Here is a 13182-nt window from a genome sequence, read left to right as displayed (position 1 = left end):
TTTGGGTAGGCTGTCCCTGGCAGTGTGTGGAAACCAGAGGCAGAACAATTCCTTCTCACATCATGGCTACTCTTAATTTTTAACTGGTTTAAGATTTCAATCTCTGCTGAGAGACCTTGGCCAGCTATTTAGCCTCATACTGCTTGGTGTCATCATCTATAATGCATGTGTTGCAACCCTCATCTGTGGGGGATTTTTGTTGGTCTGGTGCCTACGAGTCCACCAGCCAGTGCAGGAGACACAGGTACCATCCCTGATCTGGAAAGTGCACACATTCCCTCTGAGCAACAAAGCCAGTGCCCACAACTACTGTGCCTGTGCTCTAGAACCCGTGCTCAGCAACAAGAGAAGCCACAGCAATGAGAAAACTGCATACCACAACAAGAGAAAGCCCGTGCACAGCAACGTAGACCCAGGGCAGCCAAAACTAAATAAATCTTAAAAAAAAAAAAAAAAGAATACCTTCCCTGTGGGAGATGTTGTGGATTAAATGACATCATCCTCAGTTTTGACTGCAGCTTTGCCCCCTAACCCTCCTAGCTGCTGTCATCCCCACCTCACCCTCTTGGTCCCTTTTTTCCATGAAGGGCTTTGTCCTGACTCACTCTCACTCTCTCCACAGCTACCTCTGTGATTCCTGAGAATTCAGTATCCACAGAGACTGTACTTCTGTAGCATCTCCTTTCAGTTTCTTCCTGAGTACGCCCCTAGACATTTATCACTGTGCTTCATCTCCCTCATATCTTTACATCTCTCTCTCCAGTTTAGATTCCCTAGGCAGTCATTATAATTACTTTTTTTTTTCCCACACATTCTATACAGGTGTATGATAAAATCCAGCTAAAATCCTAGCCTTTCCCTGCATCTGTTCAGTTGATTGTGGATGAAGAAAAGGCCATAGTTGTGTTGAGAAATTTCACATGGTATTCATGATCACTAACTTCATTTTTATATTTTTGCAGTTTTATTGAGAAGTAATTTTCACTTAACAGCTTGTCAGTTTAAAGCATATAATATTACGACTTATATACCTATACATGGCAAAGTGTTTACCACAAAAAGGTTAGCACATTCTTCATCTCATAATCAACATTTTGTATTGTGATGGTGGTGAGAACATTAAAATTCTATTCTCACAGCAACTTTTAAGTATCCAATACAATCATATTAACTATGGTCAACACCAGCACTCCCCAACCTTTTTGACACCAGGGACTAGTTGTGTGGAAGAGAATTTTTCCAGGGACCTCGGCCAGGGTGCTGGGAAAGGTAGGGATGGTTTTCATTTCTCCTGCCATTCACCTTCTCTGGGCAACCCATCTCCTAACAGGCCATGGTTTGGTTCCTGTTCATTGCCTGGGGTTGGGGACCACTGGTCAACACACTGAACATTAGATTCCCAGAACTTATCATTTCATACCTGAGACTTTGTACCCTCAGAACATCCACCTCCGCATTTCCTGAAACCCTCAGTCCCTGGCAATGTCAAGGGCCTTTTCCTCTGTATTTCATTCTAGGAGCTCTATGCTTAAACGTCTTACATTTTAATCTTTACTCCATTCAACATTGTGAAGGGACTGAGATCTGTTTCAGTTTTTCATCATGCAGACATCCCATTTTCCCAACACTATTTATTAAAAGGTCTGTCTTCTCCCCATTGAGCATTCTTGGCCCCCTTGTGAAATAGGTGTTGACCACATATGCACGGGCTTGCATTTGGCCTCTTGTTTCTGTTCCACTGGTCTATATGTTTGTTTTTACCCAAGTACCAAACTACTATCAACAGTATACCCGCATCTATAGTTTGAGGTATCAATACTCAAGAAATGTTTCCTTTTCTACTCACTTATTCATTCATTTATTAACTATTCATGCATTTGGTACCCAGTTAGTAAGTACATCCTGTGTCCGTCAACACGCCTGGGAAGTGCTGAACGTATAGGATAATTCAGACACAGTCATGACCCTCAAGATTTCCACTGTTGACTAAAGGTAAAGGACAAGTGTGCAGATGACCTGATTGCTGGAGAACACGCTCTAGAAGGCTTGCAGTGGGTCTGGAAAAGGACAGGAGATGAGCATATAACCCGGGCGAGGGTGGAAGAGAGTCAGAGAGGACTTCCTAGAGGAGATGCTGCTTACATTGCATATTCTAATAAATCCAAGGTGTTGAGGGTAGAGTCGGAGGGAATGGGGTGCTCAGTGCCCAGGTGGCAGAGAGCCAGGCAAGTTCAAGGATGCACAGGGAAGTCCACAGAACCATGCATGGAAGCGGCTAGATACACTGATCTGCAGCTCAGGGCGGGGGCTATGGGTAGAGATCTCAGAGGTATTGGCACACAGATATCATTCCCAGTAAATGACATTTCTGGGCTCAGCATCCTGGAGATTCTGACCAAGGTTCCTGCTTCCCCTGAGAATGCAGACATAGGCACCAACATGGCACAGGCCCCTGGAGCCAGAAGGGCAAGACAGAAAGGCTTGAGAAGACATGATTTCATTTTAGCCGTTTTAAGCATCCATACTTCCTCTTCTCTTTCCAGAAGTGGCGTGGAGATTTAAGAAATTAAATGAGTGCAAGTAAAGTTTGAAAATAGGCTGCCTTGTTCAGTCTTCCTTACTCTTTCCAGGTCCCTCCCCCATCCCTGTCCTGATGCAGGGCTTTTCTCTTTCCAGATCACCCTCAACCTGATCTGAGCTTTTTTGCCTAGCCACTGGTGAGGTTTCAGAATCCCCAGGTCCTACTGGACAGTGGACTTGGGATAGCACTTTACTGCTGTGTCTCAGTCAAAGCTCACAATCATGTTTTCTAAACACAGGGAGAGAAAGACCTGGAGAGCTGTCAGAAGGGAGAAAAGGCAGGTCAAGGTTTCCACTCGATTCCATCTGGCATTCTTCCCCCCTTCACACTCATGTGTTTCAGAACGTATGTCTTCCCCCAAAAAATACACTCAAATAAGTATTAGGTTTTCCAACATGATTCACTCTCTAGTGAGAGCTTCAAAGAGGAGAACATGACATATGATTAAGGTTTTCAAAATATTGAAATGAGTTCTTGGCTCCCATTCATTACACGGACACTTCTGTAAACCCTGTTCTCCAGGATGGAAAGACCTGGAAAAGACCACCAAGTGTTCAAAGTCATCAAGCCACTGAGGGTCCAGGGCTACATAGAAGTCAGGATTGGGAGTGGTTAAGGATGTGGTTAAGCACACAACAATTTCCAACACAAAAGGGTCATCTCACTTTAGGAACAAGGAGGTCAGTGGATTGGCTGAGAGGAGACATGCTTGATTAGATGACATTTCTGCTTATGGAATCCACTGTAGAGAAAGTGACAGTAAATTCTCCAGCACTTGCAAGAACAAAGGGTCCAGGAAAGCCTGACACATACAGCAGGCAGGCAGAGGATTTCTAACCTAGCTGCTTCTATAAATGGGAGGCCAGCTCCTTTGCTCTCTCTCCCATATCTACTCTCTTGATCACAGAGATGGCTGCCTCCCCTGGTATAAGTTGGGATTTGATACTGTGGAGGGGAAAGAGAGAGGACCTCCGAGACATGACGGAGCTCTCAGGGTGCCTGAGGGACAGTGCTGCAGAGACTTTTCCCCTAACCATCATTATATAAGAATTCCCAGGTGCATTTTGATTGAGTTTGCTTGGCATTTCTGAAGCAATATTTCTGATCCCAAAGCAGTTTTACAACCTCTTTCATGGGCATTTATGAAAGAGGTGGGAAAGAGACATCTGCTCCAGGGAGTCCCAGAGGGGACAATGACGAGCCCTAGACCACCCCATCAGCTAGGGCCGAGCTGGGAGGCTGTGAATATCCAAGGCATTTATTTTAAAATCTGCCAAGATCTCCACAGCATGATCTTTGGCCTTGGCTGATTTTCCGGATTTGTTAGAGGGGCAAAGGGAAAGAAATCTTTTTGCCTCTGAAAAAGTTTCTTGTGACACTGATGGGAAAATGTCAGATGGATGCTCTGGTTAAAAACAAAGAGGAGTCAGATCCCAGGAAGAACCTGTGGTCAGCAAGCGACACTGGGGCGTTTAGAACTCCCTTCTCCTGGACTTGGGCTGGGAGGTAATTTCACATAAGAAGGGAGGAGGGGAAAGAGAGATCAAAGTCCAGATCTGTTATTCTCATTCCTTGAAGAGACACCATTTCTCGGAATCCAGATCCTGTATGAGCTGGAGATTCCCAGCTCCAGCAGCAGTTTCTCTACTGCGCTGTGGAATTGCCTTACAGTGTTATCTTTTGTCACTCACGGTTCTGGGAGAGCAGTTCTTCTCTACCTTTGCACCAGGGTGCAGTCTTCCTCCAGGCTCTGAGTCCTGCACTCACGGACTCTTTGTTCCCCACCACCCAGTGGAGACACATAGATTTTTCCGGGCAGGGCCCACCACCCAGGCATGCTCCGGCCCACATAGAGACCTCCTAAATGCTTCTTCCTTTCATTCATCCTAAGGCTCCATGCATCCCCTACTTTCCTTTCTCTCTATTCCTTCCTTCAACTTGTACCTGTGCTGTAATAAAAAAACATACACGTGTACACATGCCTCATTTTTCTTTCCACTGAGACGCAACAGGAGAAGACAAGGAATGCAGAAATAAAGGTTCACATCTGAACACTTGCTTACCAGCTACTACTAATAGGATGTGTGCTTATCAACAAAAATACTAATACCTACCTCATTAGAATGCTAAATTTTAATGAGTTACCATTTAATAATATCTTGTGCAGCTTCTGAAATATAGTAAGTACTAGGTAAATGTTATTTCTCACTTTTTATTCACTTCCTTATTCATTCATTTAATAATTCATTCATGCATTTATCCTTATTAACTATGCTTATTAACTATAACTATTATCCTTATTTCACATCAGAAAAGAGATTTTTTGAGGGTTCTACACAAGGTAAAGACAGATTGGAATATAAATTTGTACTGCTTTTCATATATTAATTCTAATCTTAGTCATCTGAAATTGATTGCTACTTCTATTTTATACAGTAAAAAAGGAAGATAATTGAGATTAAATAATAGGCCCAAGTTATCAGGATTTCAGCTGATAACAGCTTGAAAGAACCACCAAGTGTTCAAAGTCTTCAAGCCACTGAGGGTCCAGAGCTACATATAAGTCAGGATTGGGAGTGGTGGGTGGTTAAGCACAGAACAATTTCCAACACAAAAGGGTCATCTCACATTAGGAACAAGGAGGGCAATGGATTGGCTGAGAGGAGACATGCTTGATTAGATGACATTTCTGCTTACAGAATCCACTGTAGAGAAAGTGACAGTAAATTCTCCAGCACTTGCAAGAACAAAAGGTCCAGGAAAGCCTGACACACACACAGCAGACAGGCAGAGGATTTTAGCTGCTTCTATAAACGGGAGGCCAGGTCCTTTGCTCTCTCTCCCATTTCTACTGTCTTGAGCGCATGGCTGCCGCCCCTGGTGTAAGTTGGGATTTGATACTGTGGAGGGGAAAGAGAGAGGACCTCCGAGACATGACGGAGCTCTTGGGGTGCATGAGGGACAGTGCTGGGGAGATGGGGCGGCCGGGAAGACATCTGAAAGTGGAGGAGACAGGCATGGATACCTACACAATGTGGAGTAAGCTTCTGTGAAGAGAACGTGGTTGTTGGGCCCCTGAGTTCTCTGGTATTGAGACCTTGCGTGGCCTCTGATAGGGTACCTGGTATGAAGTGGGAGTGGCCTTTGTGCTCAGCAGGGCTGGCAAAACTTCAAACTATGGAAATACTGTTTTGATTCCCTTTTCCCTTATTCTGTTTAGGGATCCAAGGCTCTTAAATCTCCTTTTAGTCCCCAGAGAGAGGTTCACATAACTCTGTTATCCTATATTCTTTATGACCTGAGCTGTTAACTGACATAAGAATGTAAACACTTGGAAGGAACTTGGCATGACGGTAATGCTTAGCACAGAAGAGTGAGACTTCAGGAAAGAAATATCTGTTGCATCTAGATTAGGAAGATATTTTTGAATGAAGCCTGGAAGAGGTCCTCTGAAGTATTCCAGTGACAAGATAGGGATTAAAGTTCCCACATTCAAAATTTTGAAGTAAGATATGCCTCCTACTTTCTGTAAGTGGAACCCTGATTTAATTAAAGGAAGAGATCATTTTCTGCAACAGGTAAATTTAAAAACACAGGAAATACAGAGGAGCAAGTGATATTGAACATGAGCATGCTAAGTCACTTCAGTCGTATCTGACTCCTTGTGACCCCATGGACTGTAGCCCACTAGGCTCCCTTGTCCATGGGATTTGCCAGGAAAGAATACTGGAGTGTGTTTCCATGCCCTCTTTCAGGGGATCTTCCTGACCTAGGGACCAAAGCCATGCCTCTTAAGTCTCCTGCATTGGCAGAAGGATTCTTTTATTTTTTAATTTATTTTTTTACTGAAGGATAATTGCTTTACAGACTTTTGTTGTTTTCTGTCAAACCTCAACATGAATCAGCCATAGGTATACATATAGGCCCGTCCCTTTTGAAACTCCCTCCCATCTCCCTCCCCATCCCACCGCTCTAGGTTGATACAGAGCCCCTGTTTGAGTTTCCTGAGCCATACAGCAAATTCCCATTGACTATCCATCTTACATATGGTAATGTAAGTTTCCATGTTACTCTTTCCATACATCTCACCCTCTCCTCCTCACTCCCCATGTCCATAAGTCTATTCTCTATGTCTGTTTCTCCATTGCTGCCCTGTAAATAAATTCTTCAGAACCATTTTTCTAGATTCTGTATATGTGTGTTAGAATACGATATTTATCTTTCTCTTTCTGACTCACTGCGCTCTGTATAATAGGTTCTAGGTTCATCCACCTCATCAGAACTGACTCAAATGCATTCCTTTTTATGGCTGAGTAATATTCCATTGTGTATATGTACCACAACTTCTTTATCCATTCATCTGTCGATAGGCATCTAGATTGCTTCCATGTTCTAGCTATTGCAAATACTGCAACAATGGACAGTGAGATACATGTGTCTTTTTCAATCTTATTTTCCTCAAGGTATATGCCTAGGAGTGGGATTGCTGGGTCATATGGTGGTTTTATTCCTAGTTTTTTAAGGATTCTCCATACCATCTTCAACAGTGGCTGTATCAATTTACATTCCCACCAACAGTGCAAGGGCATTCCCTTTTCTCCACACCCTCTCCAGCATTTATTGTTTGTAAACTTTTTGATGATGGCCATTCTGACTGCTGTGAGGTGATATCTCATTGTGGTTTTGATTTGCATTTCTCTAATAATGAGTGATGTTGAGCATCTTTCCATGGTTATTAGCCATCTGTATGTCTTCTTTGGAGAAATGTCTGTCTAGGTCTTTTTCCCACTTTTTGATTGGGTTGTTTGTTTTCCTGGTATTGAGTTGTATGAGCTTCTTGTATATTTTGGAAGTCAATCCTTTGTCAGTTGTTTCATTTGCTATTATTTTCTCCCATTCCAAGGGTTGTCTTTTCATCTTGCTTATAGTTTCCTTTGCTGTGCAAAAGCTTTTACGTTTAATCAGGTCACACATCTTTACTTTTGTTTTTATTTCCATTGCTCTAGGAGGTGGGTCATAGAGGATCTTGCTTTGATTTATGTCATCGAGTGTTCTGCCTATGTTCTCCTCTAAGAGTTTTATAGTTTCTAGTATTACAGCAGAAAGATTCTTTACCATAGTACCACCTGGGAAGCCCAAATATTGAACATTTTTGTTGCTGTTCAGTTGCCAAGTCATGTCTGACTCTATGCAACCTCATGGACTGCAGCACACCAGGCCTCTCTGTCCCTCACCATCTCCTGGAGTTTGCCCAAGTTCATGTCCATTGCATCAGTGATGCCATCCAGCCATCTCATCCTCTGATGCCCTCTTCTCCTTCTGCCCTCAATCTTTCCCAGCATCAGGGACTTTTCCAATGAGTCCGCTGTTCACATCAGATGACTGAAATACTGGAGTTTAAACTTCAGGATTAGTCCTTCCAACAAGTATTCAGGGCTGACTTTCCTTTAAGACTGACTGGTTTGATCTCCTTGCTCTCCAAGGTCCTCTCAGGAGTCTTCTCCAGCACCAGAGTTCTAAGGCATCAATTCTTTGGTGCTCTGCCTCCTTTACAGTCCAGCTCCCACAACCGAATGTAACCACTGGGAAGACCATAGACTTGAATCTTGACTATATGGACCTTTGTCAGCTAGTAATGTCTCTGCCTTTCAACACACTAGGTTGTCGTAGCTTTCCTGCCAAGAAGCAGAGGTCTTCTGATTTCATTGCTGCGTCACCATCCACAGTGATTTTAGAGCCCAAGAAGAGGAAATCTGTCACTACTTCCACCTTTTTCCCTTCTATTTGCCATGAAGTAATGCGGACGGATGCCATGGTCTTAGTTTTTTTAATATGAGTTTTAAGCCAGCTCTTTCACTCTCCTCCTTCACCCTCATCAAGAGGCTCTTTAGTTCCTCTTTGCTTTCTGCCATTATAGTGGTATCATCTGCATATCTGAGGTTGTTGATGTTTCTCCTTCTTAAATTGATTCCACCTATATTGAACATAGTGTCTTTATAAAACATGAGCTATTACTATAAACCACTGGGAAATTAAAAAAGAAACTAACAGGACAGAGGATGCATCTTCTAACCAGGATTTCCTTGTAACATATTCAAGGAGGAAGCCCTGTGAGCATTTCATTAGGTTCTCAAGTCTGAGAAACTCTTTTTGGAAATCTGGTGTACATCTTTGGATACTTTGTGATTGTATTTAATTTTTTAAAATATTTTATTGGAATATAATGTCTTCCCAGGTGGCTTCCCAGGTGTCTCAGTGGTAAAGAAACTGCCTGCCATAGCAGGAGACACAAGAAATCCAGGATCCATCCCTGGGTTGGGAAGATCCCCTGGAGAAGGAAATGAAAACACAGTCCAATATTCTTGTCTGGAAAATCACATGGACAGAAGAGCCTGGCAGACTACAGTCCATAGGGCTGCAAAGAGTCAGACACGACTAAGCACATGTGTACGTGCCCGTATACACACACACACACACACACACACACACACACAGTGTCTTTACAACGTCGTGTTACTTTCTGCTGTACAGCAAAGTCAATCAGGTATATGTGCATATATAGCACCTGTTTTTTTGGATTTTCTTCCCATTTAGTTCAACACAAAGCACTGAGTAGAAGTTCCCTGTGCTATACAGTAAGTTCTCATTAGGTATCTATTTTTATGTCAATTCCAATTTGCAGTGAATTTTGACCTCTGACAAACTTTGTATGGATAGGAAATAGGCAAGTGAGGTGGGAAATCATTGAAATATTTTGGAATGGATAACAGGTATGATCACAAAGGAATAGGACAGTTTTTCTTGCCTTATAACCTGGAAAATTCCAAAGAAGGAAGGGATACAGCTTGTTGGAATGGATGAGGAGGATCAGGCAGGCATTGAAGGGTGGGAATAATAAGAAGGGGGAATAAAGGATGCAAATGGTAGCAGGTACTGTAGGTAATTGTCTCCTGTCCTTCGTTGTCCCGGTGAACGTCCAGTCTGAGCAAGGGAAATTAAAGAGCTTCACTGCCCTCTCACAGAACAGAGTGAAGAACATCAGTGACCACTCTCGATCTGAAGCCCAGGTTCCTGTGAAAAATAAAGTCCTTCCAAGGAGTTTGAAGACCGTAAAACCCCAGAGGACCCCCAGAGGATCCCGAGAGGATGGGGCCTACATGCCTAACATTGATGATGCAGTGAAGGACATCATGAGGCTGCTGTGCTCCTGTCTCTGAGAAGAGGAAGATAAAGGTGGCCTTCAAGTACTCCTTGTTGGGTGGCCTAGTTACTGGGACTGTGGCTGCTGTGGGTGGTTTGGTGGGCGGTCCACCAGGAATAGCCATCGGAGGAGCCCTCGGGGGTCTGTTAGGTTCATGGATGATGAGTGGAAAGTTTAAGCCAGTTCCTCAGATCATAATGGAGCTACCAGCTGACAAACAGAAGAGGCTCTTTATCAATACCATTGCCATCCTTAGGAACCTGTCCTGGACAAGTGTTGAGCAGCTGACCATGCTAGTCATGGGCAGTAAGACCCTGCAGAAGCAGCTGGTGGATATGCTGAATAACTATTTCATCAAGGAGCTGGGATTAGAAATGAAGTAGGACAAGTAGGCCTCTGCCCTGGGAAGCAGAGTCCATTTGGATGATTCCAAATTTGTTATGGTTGATGTATAACTGATTTGCAATGTCACAGTTTTTTGTGGGGTACAGCAAAGATAATTTACTTTTTCTGCATTGATGGATGACCATCCTGGGAGTGCAGTGATACCCAGAGTAAAAGACCGTTTATCCTTTTTATTCTTACTCACTAATCACATCCTTTGAAAAATTCTCAAAATTAATCAGAAAGATAAATAGAACTCAAAGAGTGGACAGAGTAGGGAGGAAACCTGCAGAATATTTCTAGCTCAGGGATTCTCTGATTCTAACGTAATTGACTAAATGACAGAATTCATATAAGTATAATATACTATAAACTAATAAATGAAAATTTAAGGCAAATTAGAGATAACATTCAAGGAAGCTTACAATTTAATCCTTTCTTGGTTCCCTCTGATTTATCTCAAAATGTCTATTTCTTTTCCATCCAACAATATAGTAAGTTTTAGGTGGGGGTCTCATGTTTTACTCATATTTGTATTTGCATCTATGTTTAGCCCAGTGTTCCATCTGTCAAATCAGTAAATAAACATTGTGCCAAACTCACTTTCTACTCACAGAGAAGAGTGAAATAGTTTATTATGAAATGAGTTATTACTTACTCTGACATGATTGCAGGTTTATTCATAAAAATTTAGAAATTCAATTCAAAAGTCCTCTTGACTCTTTAAAAGCTATTTGGTATGAATGAAACTTGGTACCAAGCCCCCTGTTATTCTCACACCCACTTAAATGGTTCTTATTTCTGGAGATTATGGTGATCATGGCAAGATATTCATCTTGGGGATCTAGAAATTTTATGCCTCTGGTGGGAGCTCTTGGGGAATAGATATGCTGGAGGTGGGAACACTTTCAGAAAGGTGGGGTATTGGGGAGCAGTCTCTTTCCTGCCTGCCTTAGGCCTCTAGCAGGTCTTCTCTGGGTTGAGTGAGGGGGGTGGAGATTGGTTTCTGGGTTGACCCCAACACTCTGCCCACAGTCTGGCTAGTGGAGTGTTCCCCTCTCTGCTTCCTCCATCTCATCCCCTTCTTTTCCTCCTCTGTCACCACTTCAAGTCTCCCTCCTGATCACATGTATGCTTTTCTCTTGACCTGATATATGTTCACCCTCTCCCCTACTAGTCTCTTCCCTTCTTTATAACTGTCTCAAGAACCACTTCCTGCAGAAGTGTTTCTGAACTTAACCCCACTCAGCACAAAGCACACTCATAGGTGTTATTCATCACGACTATGAATCAAATGTCCTGGGGTGGGCACCATTTAAGTGGGCAAGTGGACATTTGGTTGGACTGATTCCCTGAGACGAGAGACCAGGGCTTATGCTTCTGGACGGGGTCTCTTGCAGGGAAAAATCCATGACCCTCTTGTCATTTGGGGATACTCTGATAGCAGGCCACGGGGTCTTCCATGGTCTCTTCTAACAGCCGCGATCGAGTCGTACATCCTTTTAGCACATGGAATCTCTGGATCGGGGGGAGGTGGGAGGGTTGGTTATAGCATCCCCTGAGGATGGTGAAATTCTTCCTCAAATCATGTGTTCTCTCCTTACTGGCTTAGAGAGAGGCTGAGGACCATCTCCACCAACACTAAACCTGCATGTGTACAGATATAGACACTTCCCTAGAAGCACATGAACCTTTCCTGATGGGAGGAAGGGCTCTCCCCCATCAACCATCGGCTGCTTAAGGACAAACCTTACAGATTCTCATGGAGAAATGAACAGCCTGAAGGCTAAACTGACGACTTTCCAGTGGGCATTCCCATCCTTGGGCCCTGGGATAACACTCCCCTCCTTCCTTCCCTGCCTGACTCACTGTGCATCTTGCCCTCTCCCCACACCCTCCAGGTACCTCTTCGGTGCCCCCTTCACTTCCTTATTCCTGAGGGTGGTAAGGAGTGGGTTGAGGGCGGATGTGACTACAGTGTAGAGAAGAGAAATGAATTTGTCCAACGCTGGTTGTACCTGTGCGTGGGTTGCAGGTAGGGGTAGATGGCAGATCAATGGAACAGGCAGGTGGTTGTCAGGTGAAACCTACAGGTGCCCACTACTTTTCTGCAGCTGCCTCTGATCCTCATGCCCCATACAGCATGGGCCACGGCTGCAGGTAGGCCAGGATGACGGCAGACCGCACCAGCAGCCGCATGGTCCAGAGCCATCACCGCCAGGAGGACACACTCAGCCGAGCCCAGCACCAGCGATGCACACAGCTGTGCCAGGCAGCCACCACGCTCCAGCCTCAGCACCTGGCAATGCACGTTGGCCAGCAGGGGTGGCACCAGGCTCGTGGTGAAGCCTATATCCACCAGGGACAGATGGCAGAGGAAGTAGTACATGGGCGCACACTGCCAGCAGCACCAGCGCCGAGTTGCCAATTACAATCAGGAGGTAGCAGAGGAGGAGGGCGGAAAGGACAGGCTGCAGGGAGGGTCAGTTGGAGAAGCCCAGCAGGAGGCAGTGCTTCTCTGTGCTGTGGTTGCCCTAAAGCAGGAAATTCCAGGAAAGTTGGGAAGGACAACACACACAGGGTGATGTATCCCTTACAAGCAAAGGAAAACCCAGACCATGGGGAGTGGGGAAGGAGAACGGACCTCAGCACACACATGCTTAGGTGTCCACTGGAGCTCATTTACAGATCTGAACCCTTAGTTTAGGAAGGCAGCCAAATATTAGTATACCCTAGTTGAAGTATTTACCAGAAAATTCTATGAGGAAGATAGAATCTCCCTCCTATAAATAAATAAACTTGGGCTCAATAAGGTAAATCATCCCAAAGTCATAGCTAGTGAGTGGCCCTGTGTACTCAAGCCTGTTTGATTTCCAAACTAGTGCTCTTCTGCTGCTTCCCTGCTTCTGATTGTACTCCTCCGGGCCAAAGTAGAAATCTAATCTTCCTCTCACATGAAAGCCCTTCAGATATTTGAAGACAGATTTCTCTTTGAGCCTCCCAATCCCCTTCTTTG

General features: G+C 44.1%; 1 protein-coding gene across 1 annotated transcript in view; it reads left to right on the top strand.

Moving 5' to 3' along the window:
• The window catches only part of LOC113881851, a 33760-nt gene extending 22992 nt beyond the window's left edge, over nucleotides 1–10768 (top strand). The window contains 2 exon segments of the mRNA XM_027524980.1: nucleotides 9604–9789; nucleotides 9791–10768. Of these exon segments, the coding sequence (XP_027380781.1) occupies nucleotides 9604–9789; nucleotides 9791–10165 (561 nt within the window). The 3' untranslated portion in view covers nucleotides 10166–10768.
• Nucleotides 10769–13182: the final 2414 nt, after the last annotated feature.

Source organism: Bos indicus x Bos taurus, chromosome 23, assembly GCF_003369695.1.
Source record: "Bos indicus x Bos taurus breed Angus x Brahman F1 hybrid chromosome 23, Bos_hybrid_MaternalHap_v2.0, whole genome shotgun sequence".
Lineage (NCBI taxonomy): Eukaryota > Metazoa > Chordata > Mammalia > Artiodactyla > Bovidae > Bos > Bos indicus x Bos taurus.
Note: the sequence above shows the minus strand (reverse complement) of the source record. Positions and strands in the feature narration are given on the sequence as shown.